At 33.0% G+C, this 15748-nt stretch overlaps 1 protein-coding gene across 1 annotated transcript; it reads left to right on the top strand.

Moving 5' to 3' along the window:
* Nucleotides 1-881: 881 nt before the first annotated feature.
* On the top strand, nt 882-15748 carry LOC128188607 (ran-binding protein 9-like). The gene is made up of 12 exons (XM_052859772.1): nt 882-1109; nt 5168-5279; nt 8169-8221; nt 8836-9003; nt 9128-9150; nt 9920-10021; nt 10405-10487; nt 10737-10849; nt 11222-11806; nt 13127-13278; nt 13510-13621; nt 14494-15748. The coding sequence occupies exons 1-12, from the start codon at nt 920-922 to the stop codon at nt 14622-14624; spliced, it is 1824 nt and encodes a 607-aa protein (XP_052715732.1). The 5' UTR covers nt 882-919; the 3' UTR covers nt 14625-15748.

The raw sequence follows: 15748 nt of genomic DNA, 5'->3' as shown, positions 1-15748 counted from the left end.
GAGGGGCGTTTCACAACAGATAATCTGGACACTTTTCATATTAGTGGATGAACGTAGTTTGAGTACAAAGGTATAAAATCGAAATATCAAGCAAAAAGTGGTGGAAGCAAAAACTCGGGACAGAGCATAACATATCTACCCATTGCAACAATTCATTTCATATCAACAAGAATGGAGACGACAGAAGAAATTAAAAAAAAATAGGAGACATCGTTAACTGGTTATATAATTATTTCTCAAAACAAGACGTATATATATTAAAATAGGGCCTAACAGAAAGTTTGAAATTTTTATTTATACCTATACACCTGTACACTAAGTATATCTCCTGTATATATTTTTTCTCGATCGTTGCTTTCATACCAAAATAATGACTTTATGAATTAGGATTTTATTAAAATTACTGGATATAGTGCACTGATTAAAAATTTCGAATCTTGATAATCAAAATTTTAAGTAGTCATGCATAATTAGACTCAAGAGGGCTATGTCACTCGAGATGTTGGCATGTTTAGGACCTTTAATTCCACGATAGACAGACGGTGATAACATCTTGATGGGACTCGAAACAACAACGAAAAATCAATCTTTCTCTCATATGACCAATGATATAAACGATATAAACTGCTATATTGTATATGTGTTGTTGATTCCAATTTTGCATAAATTATAGTTTGTTTTTAAAAAAGCAAAATAAAATAAATGCTTACAAAATAAATGAGAAAATGCACGATAGATAAGATGAGGTCGAATTAAAAGGGTTGCGAATTAACCTAGATCCCCATAAACATATCGTAAATTTATGTGAAGTTCATTGCCATTGGACAATATTTTTTGCTTCATCGAATAGAAATGTACGTATCAAGGTAATGTTGACTGCTCAATATCTGCATACGGGCATTGGTGGAAGTAATAGAAAATGGCAGCGACAAGTGGATTTAGCTCCACTGAATCGCTAAATTCAAGTATTCAAGAAATTCCCGACCCCCTAAAACAACTTTATCCAGCTGTGAACGAAGAAGAAACCCCTCTTCCGAGAGCATGGAGTTCCAAAGATAAATACAACTTCATTGGATTAACTCAAAATAATCTGCGTGTGCATTACAAAGGTATTTTTTTATTTCGACATACGTAAACAATCCTAATTTATTCTGTTTCACCAAATAACTAGATTCTAGGATTAAAGTTTAACAAAGCCAAAGGTTAGTTCCACAAAGTGAACAAACTGGTGTCTATTTTTGTCTTATAAATATCTAGTTGTCAGGCGAGCTTCTTTGTTTTGGTTTATTTTTAGAACAGCAGTAATCGTAGAATCGCTGACCCATTAAACAGCTGATCTGATAGAAGCAAACAAACCTGAATCTGTTAACACTTGAAATGATATGCAACTTGTGGTCACCTATCATAATTTTGCTATGAGTGAAAAATCTGTGTCATGGAAGGAATAATTATTATGAATTTTTCACTGTTAACATATGTAAACAAGATATATATAAAAAGATGCCAAGAAAAATAGAATTGCAGTTTTAAAGTGGTTCAATTTTTTTATGCTATTCAGTAACAACCATGTATAGTATGAATGAAGTGAGGACTTGTTGTTTCGTACCAGCTGCACGTGCACTTCAATGTAAACACTTGTCCGTGGGAAACTCTGCAATAAATCAAAAGAAGTGGATGATTGCTTTAATGTGTACAGACTAAATAGAAGGTTTCTATATAGCTTTCAATTTTTTAGAATGCTGGTTGCCAATCCAAACACATGCCAAATTTTCGTAAAACATATATTAATTGTTTTGAAGTTAAATTTTAACTTCAGCCAGTAATAAATTGATGGTCCATATTAATGAAATTTTAAGTCTTAACAAAGGTCTATACTTGTTGTTGATAAAGAATGTGGGTTTTCAAGTTAAATTTGAACAAAACTCACATTAGTCGTGGATTTTTTTTAAGTTGGTAGATGTAATGGCTTGTGAATTTATTCATGAGCAGTCCTCAATGTACCATCAGTATATTATAACTATTAAACATTTCACATTACATGTACTTTATTAATATTTTTAAAAATCATTTGTAGTAGAGAATCTTTTGAATAGCTGGACAAAAATATAATATTAAAAAAGTTATTATATGAAAATTTATAATAAACAAAATCCACACTCAATCATATATATTTTTCTTTGGAATCACTCGTAATATTTTTCTTTGGATTCTTCACTCAAACCAATTACTCTCACTTTTAAATGACAATGAACAATAAACTATTTGTCTACCTGCAACAATGTAGCCTTCTCTTATATATTTTTTTTCATCTGACATTTTCTGGACAGAAAAAGAATGAGAGATGGCAACATCAGTACAGCTATCTTTTGTCAGCCTTATAAACAGTATTGTTTGGTGTTTACTATAAATATATGTAAATGATTTACTTCATCCTGTGTTTCTATTATTTAAAGAAATCTCATCAGAAGTCACAACATTATTGTGAGTGTGTTCTGGTTTAACTTTGAGACCACACCCAACAAAATCTTGACCTAAATAGCATATAAATACATGTATATATATATATATATTGATAGATATGTTAACTGGAGCTTAAAATGGGTTGGTCTTGAACAATTTTATTTGTAGGTGTGTTCAAAATCCTTGAAATTTTCCCTACTGTGAATTTGTATAGAATTAATGATTTGAAAAAAGTATGATTTTGTGTTAATGAAATTGAAGCAGGTGCTTTTTATGAAAATGTAAACTTTGATTCATTACAACAAAGCTATGTTAATGCAATGGAAATTGCATAATGAAAATCCAAAGTAGTTTTTGAGATAAGGAGCAAACTAAGGATAAAGCTGTACAAGGAAGTCGGTAGTTCTATTTATTATACAATTCTAATTTTGACGTCCCTGAAAAGTATTTGCCTTTATATCACTCCTAGTCTCGTATAAATTTCCCTTCTTTGCAAAACTATGAACTGGCCATGTTTATACACGTACCAGTTTATTTTGTTACCAAGTAGGGAATTGAATCCCAAAAATGGAATTTATCATTAGAGTGAAGAATAAAAAGATTCAAAGAACTCTACAACAATCTTAAGGTAATGTCCTATTTCATTTTTTTTTTGCTGATTCATCTGTATGAACTAGATATATGTATTGGTTTAAGTTTAGGACACCATTGTTAAAGTTCAATTTCCCTGGGGGTCACTGGTGTTTACAACTATCCAAAGGTTTAAGTCATTGTGTGTATAGTAAAAGTTCAGGATTTAAATAAAAATCAAGGTGAAAGCTGTACAGGTATAAAGTGGGGCCTTCTTCCAAAATAAACATCCCTGGCTGCTTATGTCACACTTGTCAGTATGAGGCCCCTTCTCTATCACTCGCAAGTGCCTTTGACAGGATCGCCATAACTAGTCAGAAATTCATTAGGAGATGCATAATTAGTGAGCACACATGCACCTGAAAGAGGCACAGAGTATAGATGTAGGGCTTTCGTTCAAACTTAAGTTTCATAAAGCTAATGATCTGTGTTAAAACATTACATTATACAGTACCGGTAAATTATGGTATGCTATGGCATTGGTTGTGATATCATGTCAATACAACAAATTCCTTAAGATGTCATTTCCCATCAAAAATTTTACATTTTACTGCAGTTTTATCTGGTAGTACAAGTATACTCATTAAAACAGCTAGCTTATAAATATGCTTGTATTCTAAACAAAAGACTTAAAAGGAGACAACTGTAGTCTCATACAAATTTTGCTTATTTTCGTTTTTGAAGAATTTACAATTTTTACTCCAAACATCATACTACAGTTGGGCCTCATCAATCTGGACAATTTAAAACTGAATTGTCCAAATATAAGAAAGAATTAGGAAAAATAAGTCTCCAATCTTAAAATATCTTAAATAATTGCTATCTGAAAATCAGAATCCATTAAAACTAATGTCTTGAAGGCAGGCATTAGATTATCAGCATTTGGATAGCTAAAGCTCTGCTGTAATAAGATTAAATCATAATTTAAAAAAAAATTAGGGGGAAAATACAGGCAAGCACTAATGCCCTGCCTCGAAATTTCTTGTTACACGTAAATACAAGGAGTTTATACTGAATGAGTCGCACTATGAATTTGTTCATTGATGATTTGATCACAGGATGTTTATATTTCAGTGACACATATTAAGGTCATGTAATAGTTACACGGAATTGAAGAAGATTTATGATAATTAACACCTACGTAGAGATACAGATTACAACGTACATCACATGCTCAGATGTACCAAAATTTTAAATTTCATGACCCGTGAGGTAAAGGTTCTGATTCCAGGGTGGGGCAGAAATGTCATACAGTGTTTATTTATATAACATTTAAAAAATCTTTAATTCTGATGAAACTGAATAGAAGACTATTCTTTTTGTAAATCTTTGCTAAATATTAAGTATATGGTTGTCATGTTGGTAGTCAGATTATGATAACATTCATGCATCTTTAGTTAGGAAAGAATAAATGAATGAATGGTGCAGCATCCACCTCTCACTGTATATGTAATTGGGTTGATGTAACACTGTGTAAGGCTGCAATGCAGTGTAATTGAAGAAATGAGTTCGCTAGGTACTTCCTGGTGAAGGGGAGGTTCAGTTTTCCTCCTTGAGTCATACACAAACTAATTTTTAACTACCTCAAACATCTTTAGATCAAAAGCAAACTTTACAATTGATAGAGCATAAAAAAATATTAACTCATTTTTTTTATTACCCATTTATAGGTTTCCTATGAATAAGCATATAAAGCTTTTATCTTAAATCAATTATTAGATTCCACTGAATTTTTATTTTTTTTTATTATTATTGAAAAGATTTAGGCGGAGTAGTTTTAAACTTGTATATCAAACCTAAATTAGGATAATAGGTACTAGAATTTTACACATAGTTTATGTTTATTTCAGACGTATGATGAATTGAATGTGTGTATACTGAACGGGTTACAGTTTGTTCAACTATTTGACACACAGTTCACATATATATTTCAGAAGTATGATGAATTCTAAGTGTGCATATATTGTGCTACAATGTGTACAAGTATTTTTCACAAAGTTAACAATTATTTCAGAAATTTGAAGAATTTTAATTGTTACAAGTACCACATTTGACTCAAAGTTAACATTTATTTTAGGAGTGGGGAAGAACCACAAGGATGCAGCCAGTGTCCGGGCCTCCCACCCTATCCCCCCGTCCTGTGGCATCTACTATTTTGAAGTCAGAATCATCAGCAAGGGAAGAGATGGGTAAGTGGAGGGCAGAAAAGAGGGCTTGATGGTCATCGCTATTTTTAGACTGAATTGATCTCCTTTAGAAAGAAGAGGTCTATATAAAAATATAGGAAAATACCCAAATTTGAATGATAAGATATATGGATTTTTTCTCTACCAAACAATAGTTATACAAATCATATCCTAAAATTTGAGGTAGATCTGATGGTTAATATGACCAACCAGCCTCCTTAAAAGGGGATCTACAAATCCTACAGTTGTACTTAGGTTTATGTAAACAGTGTGCAGCAAGAGCTATCCACAATGTACACATGATTTATATAGATGTTTTCACACAGTCTACTTAGAGAAGTATCTGGTCAAAAGGAGAGCTGAATAACTGATCAGGGCCAGCCTGTAGAGAAGTGTCTGGGAGTCATGGTTTATTCATCTATTTGTGTGTAACAGACAGATATCACCGTCTAGGAGTGATAAGAAAAACAACCCATCAAGTACACACATACTGTGTACACACTCAGTACATACCCATTGTACTCTAGCTGTTGTACAAAGGTGGCAGATGTGTGAGACCATTGCTATCTGACCAACCTATTACATTATACAATGTTTATCCTGTGTACTGGTATAGTCTGTATAACTGGCATATAATTTATATAATGTCATATAAGGATAGCCAGAGCTGTGTGTGCTCTATTTTTTGTGTTTACACTAGCTATTAAGAAATATATAAAAACCATCCTTCCAAGTATTACCTTTAATTTTTACAATTGAATGATTGGTTAGCAATCAGAGCATTGAGTTGCTTTTACGTACATTTTTAAGTATATTTAATTAGATTTTTTTAACATTTAAAGAAGGATCGAAATGTTGCTGATAAGGAAATGTTCTTATTTTTTATGGGGTTTTGAAAGGGGAAATTTTACAGAATATAACATGTATTGATCAAATTTCATGGTAGCTTATTAAATTATAAATACTGAAGAAAAAAAAACATCAGAGGATAAATATGCAGGTCTGCCAAAGCTTGTTATTATAACATTGTTCACCAGGAAAACATATGTACATGAACTTGTACATATATATTTCAGTAGTGAGTGTTGGTAGTACATGTACAACATAATGATTTCCAGAATGTTGTGTGCTGTTTTATTGTGTTGGTGTTTTCATTCCTTCCAATGCTCAGTGTGGGGTTTGACAGTTCCAATCATGTCTTAGCTGGCACTGTATAGGATTCCTGCTCTCTGATGTCTGATGTACAGTTACTCTGATTGCACATCTCAATGGGATGTGTGCATCTGTGATGTCAGACTACAAAGTTGTGATACTGATGCTTACTGCCCCAAAGGAAAGCTAGATCCAACCTGACCCATTGGTGTTTTGTTGTAAGAGAGTCTAGCTATCATGAACAGGACTCCATCGCCAGGTATATGGTTTTAGACATTTGGTTTTTTGTTTTCGGTTGGTTCAAGGTCATCATTTTAAAAATGTATCACAAGGTTGCCAGCATACTTTTACACAAGTGTTGCTATATTTACCTCTCCTTGAGAGACTGGAATACTCGGGAATGTTCATCTGTTTCATTCACACTATCTGGCAAACTCAAAAAAAGAATAAAGAGGAAAAGAGAGTTCTGAGCAGGATATTGTTATATGCCTGTTGAGTGTTTATTGACAATGCTGTGTAATTAGGCAGATAGGGCAGTAAGTAAACAGGCGATGTTCACTGTGGATGTAGGTCAATAGGACCAGGCATTGAACCATGGTGTAACCACTGCCTGGTCATGTGATCAGGTGTCAGTGGCCCCACACCACAGGTCACTCGTATGGGATATCCCCTCTGTAAGGGCACAGAGGGATGGACTTTCTTTACACACTGTCAGACATGTAACAGCAAGATTGTATCTTGTCACAATCAATTATGATGAATAGAAATGTATTTGTTACTAATCAGTCTGGAAAATGTGGCAAAGAGCATTACAAATTGTGAAAAATCAATGCTGAAGGGACAGATAATCAACGCTATGTTCAGTGAGGTGGAGGGAATTCAATGATAAAGCAGGTCACATACATTTGAACAAGTACATTAAATGCAGAGTAAGGCTGTTTCTTAGATTAAAGCTACAATAAAAGATCATTGATGAAAATAAATTAAAAATGGCAAAGGAGCAAATAATATGAAAATTTTGTGAATAATTATGATTCATTGTATATTCTCTCTCTCTCTCTCTCTCTCTCTCTCTCTCTCTCTCTCTCTCTCTCTCTCTCTCTCTCTCCTTTTTGTTCATGTGCCATTCTATTTTATAAGTACAATTTCTTGACTTCCAATAAACACCTGATGTGCACTGAAAATCATGAGAAATTGTGATTCATACTTTACTGAATCCTTTTACCACCCATTTTAAACATTTTGTAAGAGTGAAAGCCCAACAATTTCTCCTTGTTATTCTATATTATCATGAATTTCATGATATTAAGTTCAAGTATGAGGTTTTCCGTATGAAAATTTTTACAATTCATTTCATATTTTTTGAAATTTAAAATACTTACTGGATAATTTGTTGAACTGAGTGGTTCACCTCCATTAGTTTATATTTCATTAAGTATACTCATTAAAATCAAATTGTACTGGAATTACATGTATAGGATTTACACATGGTACATACAGAAATTTTCCATACTAAAATGCCAACTTTTGTATGTTTTGTCTTTTTTTTTACCTTTAATTTGAAACCCAGGGCTTGAAAGTTTGACCTAGCTATTATTAATACAATGTACATGTATTTACTGTTTCCAGCAATAACATGTTCTTTTTCAACAATACAATTTAACAGCCTGTACTTTTCAGTGTCTGTATGAATAACCTTGTTGTGGTAATGTTAATGATTAGTTTTGCTCTTTCCTTCAGCTATATGGGCATTGGTCTGTCAGCACAGGGAGTTAACATGAATCGATTACCAGGTAAGGGAAAAACAACAAATCCTAGCTCCACGTAAAGATAACACTTAACCTTCAGTCTGTACACACTGCAGTATAAAGTGGTAAATAAAGAACCCATGTGGTCAGTTACATTGATATGAAGTTTAACAGGTTTCAGTTTAATGTAGCTTTTTTACATCAAATGTCTGTAGCAGTGTTATAATAACACAATATTTACATTTTCTAATGCCTTTGTCTTTGATAACATTACGAATCAATATTGTAATGTATAGTCCAATACACTTCATCAATCTATTTTAATATTTAATCGTACAATTGCTGAAAATTATATAAATATAAGTAATAAGGAATCATTATTTGAATATTATGAGGTGATCAAATACTGTCAGGCGTGATCAAATCTATCATGAAGCCCTTCAGGCTTTATTGGATTTGATCACTCTGATTGTATTTGATCACCTCATAATACTTAAAAGATGATTCCTTAATCATTAATTAATGAAGGTATTGAAACGTACTCTTGTATTATATACCATACATTTGCTGATAAGGTTTTGAGCCAATATATTTTCCTATGTTGCTCATTACAGTGAAACTAAGTGTTTGAAAGGTACATAAAGTTGTCGATATTGTAGGTTGGGACAAACAATCGTATGGTTACCATGGTGATGATGGCCATTCTTTCTGTTCCTCGGGAACTGGTCAGCCATACGGACCAACATTTACAACTGGTGATGTGATTGGCTGCTGTGTGAACCTCATAGACAACTCCTGTTTTTACACAAAAAATGGAATTAATTTAGGTAGGTTGACTTGAGATAAGGATATTTTGTTTTTATGAAGGAACATTCATTAATAAAACTCCTCTCTGAGGTTGACTAGGTGGTTATTTATTATTATTGACTTTATCTGTTTTTTCTTTTTCAGGCCTCGCATTTACAGACCTGCCGGTAATGTATATTACTCAATCAATAAATGTTATTAGTACTGATGCTTTTGAAGTTGTTTAAGTAATTCATGCATTATTAATTTCATATCTAAACTCTCTGTTTGAAAAAGAAGATAATGTTTACAAGTTAAATAATAGTGAAACATCATCTCTCATTTAGTCTGAAATATTTATTGTTGATCAGCAAAAAATCACAGGAAAGGAAATCATTAGGCCAAGTACTAAGAATAAGGTAAATTGTCAATGCATGACATCATTAGTTTTAAATTGTTTATAGCTTAAATTTAAAAGGCACATCGACATCACTTCAATCAATTGTTTAATAGAAACCATGAAATATTGAAGTTTCCTTACATGAACTTTTAGAAAATTAAAAATTTTCATTTCTATGTAAATGGGTCAAGGGGTAATATTTTTAAGACATTATGTTTTTGATGGTTGCATTATTATAAACATGAAAAAAGTGTTATATTTATGATTCTGTATGATTTGACTATCTCAATCATAAATATAAGTAGTAAGCAGCAAAATTACAAAGTTCACCAAGCACCAAGATTTGAGCTTGGTTGGTACATGCTCGATTTTCTAAGAAGCCCTTTGGGTTGCACAGGGTTTGAAAACTTGAGCAAACAAGTTCATATTTGGTTTAGATTTGAATTACAGCATCAGCAAATGCAGACTGAGTTGACTAGATATAAAAAAAACTTGACTTGTATGATTGCAGAGTGCCAACATCTGTGTAATATACATGTGTGTCATTGTCATTGCAGTCAAATTTGTACCCCACAGTAGGACTTCAGACCCCAGGGGAAGTGGTGGAGGCCAACTTTGGTCAGACTCCGTTTGTCTTTGACATAGAGGATTACATGAAGGTATTTGTTATAAGATAATGAGTGCTAGAGTAAACTTGTTGAATTATTTTAAGTAAATGAGTCATTTGTTGTAAATTTCATCATTTCAGAGTTCAAAGGTTCAGTATGATGAACAAGTTTTGCTCTGTCAACTGTTTAAAATGTCATTTTTTATAATAAAGAATTTTCAGCTAATTTTAATGTAAACGGGTGTAAAAGCTGGTAATGATTGCTAGTTGCAAGGGCAAGTCAACAACAATAACTTAGTTAAGAAACCAACTACTTGTTCAAAAGAAAGGAATATCCCTGTTGTTATCACAATGTTTTAAAACAGTCATTTTTGAATGTTGAAATTTTGTTTCACACCAGATACCAGTATGCATATATATCATTCATGTTTACAGGAGTGGCACATGAAGACCAAACTGACGATAGAGAGGTTCCCTGTCAGTGACAAGAAGGGGGAGTGGCAGACTGCACTACAACAGTAGGATTCAAATTACCCACCATTTATCTGTATTTCTCTGTCTTCATAAAAGTTTTATTTCAATTGATGAGCTTATTCATAATCTCTTAACACTTTCAGTAAATTATGATTACCGGTAATTGTAATGTGTCTACATCATTGAATTTTCAACAACAAAAAATGAAGTTATGACATCAAATTTAGTTGTTTGCCTATATCTTGTTGTATAGGTGCTATGTTTAGATTGTACTGAGTTGCTTCTGTTTGTAGGATTGTATCTACGTATCTGGTGCACCACGGTTATTGTGGCACAGCAGAGGCATTCTCCCGGTCTACAGGACAGTCTATAGAGGAGGATATGTCCTCCATCAAACACAGACAAAGTAAGCAACACAGCTAACAGTTTGTTGTACGTGTATGTATTGAGTGTGTGGGCTGTTTATAAAAGAGTTTTATAAACTGTAAACTAACTAAAAAATTTGCCGACTTTATTTCGCAATTTACCTGAGATGAACTGGTTCACGGTGACTAATTATCGGACCAAGCCTTATCCACACTTCTTTTTTAATTACAACTACCGGTAAATAAAAAATATTTATTTGCAGTGAGAAATATTCATGACAATGAAGCTCTTGCAAACCTCATGAAAACTTCTTTTGCAAGCAAATAAAGAAAAGTTCTGTATTCAGTATTGGAGAGAAAAATTCATGAAATGTTTTTAAGACAATAAACTTCATGAACGGATTTTATTTTAGGAATACAGAAGCTAGTATTAGCAGGACGCATGGGTGAAGCAATAGAGACCACACAACAGCTTTATCCAGGATTACTAGAGAGAAACCTTAATCTGTTGTTTATGCTCAAATGTAGACAGTTCATAGAGATGGTGAATGGGACTGACACAGAGGTCCGAGGTCCAGCTATTCGCAGCCCAAAGTCACGGCACGGGAGCGGATCTAACCGTTCCAGTCCCAACATGAGCCCTGTCCACCACACAAATTCAAATTCACAGAAAAACACTCCAATAGGATCTCGTGGCAATAGTCCTAACCGACCTATAGGTGTTAAAGGTCATAGTTCAGGTTCATCTTCACAAACAAGTCAAAACTTACAGGTGTCACAAACAAACAACCAGAGTGTCGGTGATTTAAAGACTATATCAGAGGAGCATATGAATCACGCGAACATAGCAATGAACGGTTCCGGGTGTCACATGATTCAGGACGATGATGTAGAAATGATGGACGGACTTGTTACAGAGACTAAAACATTCACAAATGGAAACTCAGAAGGGACGTACATGAACGGGAATAATCACACATGTAAATCAGAAGAGATGGGTAGGTGTTTCACACTTAAAGTACTTACTTTGAAACATGCATGTACATGTATGTTGTGAAGTGCAAAGGAATAACATTTTTTTATTTTACATGCATTTAATTTGTATTAAAGTTGCTCACAACACCTTGAAATAGTTTCTCAGATCAGCAGAAAATTATGTTAGAAGGCCTGATGATAGGCAGTATATAAGTCAAATGTTTGAAAAATATGCAGTTTAGGATAAAATAAATTTGATTTTAACGGTAATTCATTTAACGAGGCCGAGGACAGAACAAGTACGCACGCATGATATTATATAGTGGAATAAACATAAATGTCTTGAAGTATAAGCTATATTTGGGCTCGGGTCGAAAACGTGAAAAGGGTTCCGCATGCCTAGCCCTCTGTCACATTTTCTTAACCCGCCTAAATATAGCTTAATTCATATATTTCAAGACAGTAACCACGTATTTTATATTTATGACCCTTAATATGTGATGTTATATATTAATTATTACTTAAATATGTCTGAATGTTTTTAAAATACTATAAAGATCACCATTTTCGCCTTTGTCAAATAAAAAATAGCCATCATCTGACAAATCTGGGAAATTGGGCATACAAAAAACAACTTTGATAAGACCCCTGGAACACACCAGGAGGTAAAAGGGTTTTTTTATTCGATCATTTGATGCCTTTTAGCAATAACTTTAATATGTAGAACAGAAAAAGAAACCTCTAGGGCAGAAGTTGTAAATAATGTGCAAAATTGATAAATTTCAAACAAAATCCCATAGGGTCCTATGTTAAATTAAAATTAAGAAACTTTGAGATGACCCCTTAAACAAACGGTGTGGTAAATGTCTTATTTTTTTTATCTTATAATAATAATTATATCAGTAGAAATTCATGCAAAAAAATTCATTTCAAAAATCTAGGGCAGAAAAAATTAGACCCGGCCTCGTTAATATGAACAAAAGGCCCAGGCAGTTTGAGCTCACGATCTGCGGTTCACAAGCCCAATACTTGAACCTATGCTATGTTGATACATAATCAAATCGATTGATACATTTTGTTTTGTACAAACAATTTAACAATACTTTTATTTCAATGAAGCAACTATCTAAAATAAATCAATCAAGTTTTAACCTTTTCAAAAGAAAAATGTCCAAATTTTAAATAAGTGTTCTCTTAGAGAATTTTCCACATACTATGCATCTTTACTTCTCCTTTCCATGAAAGTCAAATAATTTTTACTGGTTAATATCATTAAAAGTGATAGATTTGAAAAAAGATTTTGTTTACGGTACTAAAATGTGAAAGTTGTGCTCTTGACACAGATGTGGACACCCCCTCAGGTAAACGGCAGCTATGTGGAGGATCTCAGGCAGCCATAGAGAAAATGTTGCTGTTTGGGAGAGACCTTCAGTCAATGAGCCAGAGGCTAAAACGGGAGTACGGCAAAAGCGAGAGCAACAATAAATCTTTACAAGTAGGTATCTTCTGTAACAGCATGTGACTCATTTTTCATGACATATTAAAATACGCATTGTACAGAGTATTTTTCTTTACAGATAATAATAATGTACTAGGAGTTAAGGAACGCTATGAAATGTACAAGATATTAAAACATATGTTTTTAGAGAAACTATACTATGCTGTTTTCATTTTCTGAAATTATTGCATGTTTAATAGAACTGAATAACATACTTTCTCTCTGTAGAATGCCTTCAGTTTGTTGGCATACTCTGATCCCTGGAACAGCCCAGTAGGGTACCAGTTAGACCCGGTGCAACGAGAACCAGTCTGTGCTGCCTTAAACAGTGCTATATTAGGTATACATCTTGTGATCTTTCTCTTCATTTATTATTTGTTGCTACCTTTTGTAGATTCATGTCTTTGAAACTTAATAATTCAATGCAGGCTCTCTAAGTTATTATTTTAAGGTTTAAAAAACATCAGTGGAAAAATGTAGTATGTGTAACATAATTATATGGACACACATTGTCAAGTTTTACTCTAAGATTCTTTATTGGTAATAACTAATATTACATGTGGTAGAAAAAAATTACTGAATTCATAGTTAGTATTACAATTTTGCTCAAAATATTTCCAAGGAGTTATGCCCCTTTTAGTTATGCATACTATAAAGCATTGTCATAGAATTTGTCAGGATAGGATATGAAAATTTGTTAATATTTTCCTCATTTCTGCAATTTTGCTGGTTAATACAATGTATTTATGTTTATATTTCTGATCACATATTTAGTGTAAAATACTCTGTGGATAAATTTGCAAGTTAAGAGATTTGGAAAATATATCTGCTAATAATTTTTAGATGAGTAGTTCAATGTGTAGTTTTGTGCTCTTTATGCAATCTTTATTGGTGAACAATATGTTTTGTTTTTACAATAATGAAATATTATAAATTACTAAAATATTATTACTAAATCACTTAATACCATATACTGAATTGTCAAGACAAGTAGATGATCCCTATTTTATCTGCTGGTCAAAAGTCACACATTTATTGCTTTTCATCCAAACATAATTTCCCATTTACATGTACTTAACAGAAACAAATGCATTTGATATGAGTATTGGATAAATCCCTCATATGAGTCATAATTCTAAAACATACTGTATGAAAGCCAATATTTAAGCATACTTTACTAAAGATAACTTTAACATCCATGTTGTGTTTCAGAATCCCAGGGTCTCCCTAAGCAGCCTCCACTAGAACTGGTGATAGCTCAGTCTACCGAGTGTATGAAGCTAATGTCCAAGGCCAAGATCGGCTCCTGTGCATTTGCCAACCTCAATGACTACCTCCATTGACAACGGAGAGAAAGTATCGGTGCCTGACAAGTCCTAGAGAACCCAGAAGTTGTGTACACAAAAAACATCCTGTGTGTCAGATGAAAACGTACACGATATGCAATTCTTCTCAAGTTCATCATAGCCGGTTCATTTTATGCATTTGTATAGATGTAATGAAGACAACATCATATTTGTTACAAAGTGAAGATGTTTTCATGAACCGATCCAGTGGATTTTCATTCAGATTTTATCGTGTACATGATCTTGTAATGAACAGGTTTTTATGAGTCATAGTGTTGTGTGTGTTACAAGATTGTTTTCATCTTTGCTCAGAACATGTAGTAGCTCTTGAATTGCATAGCCACTTAGAAATTAAAACAGCTAGAATTGACATTTTCACAACCCTATTTGACTTGTATTGTGTGTTCTGTCTCTAGAACAAAAGACCAAGATAACTCCTTTGGGTGTATATTAAGTTGAAAGCACAACTTTTGTTGTGTTTTCTGCTATAAGAAATGAATTATCAGTCAAGCTGTAATATGATAAGATTGTCCTCCTGTGTTGCAATGCTACGTCTCTTTGATTTTAGTCAGGTGATTTGATCTCATCCACATGCGTTCTGCGGAATGGATCTTTGAATTGATATTAGCATCAAAACAATAAGTGTTGGTTGCCACTTTTGAGACTGGGATATGATATGGAGAGTTAATTACATAATGACAGGATGTCATTCTGATATGTACATAGTATGTTTATCCACATGTAAATGTGCACAAAGTGTACATGGAGACCTCATAGATTGGCTTTCATTAAATGGTGAATGGTTTTATAATGTATTGCATAATTTACTGTTGTGATCCAAGGAGGTGATTGATTGATTGATGGATAGATCGATCGATAATGGAAACTTAAAATTATTGATAGATATGGATATTTATTGTTATCAAGACATCCGAGGTATGACATTTTGAAGGAGTATTGCTATTCAGTCTATTTAAAGATACATTTATTTATTAAGATGAGAGGATACTTCATATGCAAGTTCAATACTAAGAGCAAATGTTTTTTATTATACCAAACAGCAGTGAAACTATATCTAATGTGTGTGATATTTCAAAGACATTAAAGATTGTACATTTAAA

This window comes from Crassostrea angulata, chromosome 6 (assembly GCF_025612915.1).
Source record: "Crassostrea angulata isolate pt1a10 chromosome 6, ASM2561291v2, whole genome shotgun sequence".
NCBI lineage: Eukaryota > Metazoa > Mollusca > Bivalvia > Ostreida > Ostreidae > Magallana > Magallana angulata.
Note: the sequence above shows the minus strand (reverse complement) of the source record. Positions and strands in the feature narration are given on the sequence as shown.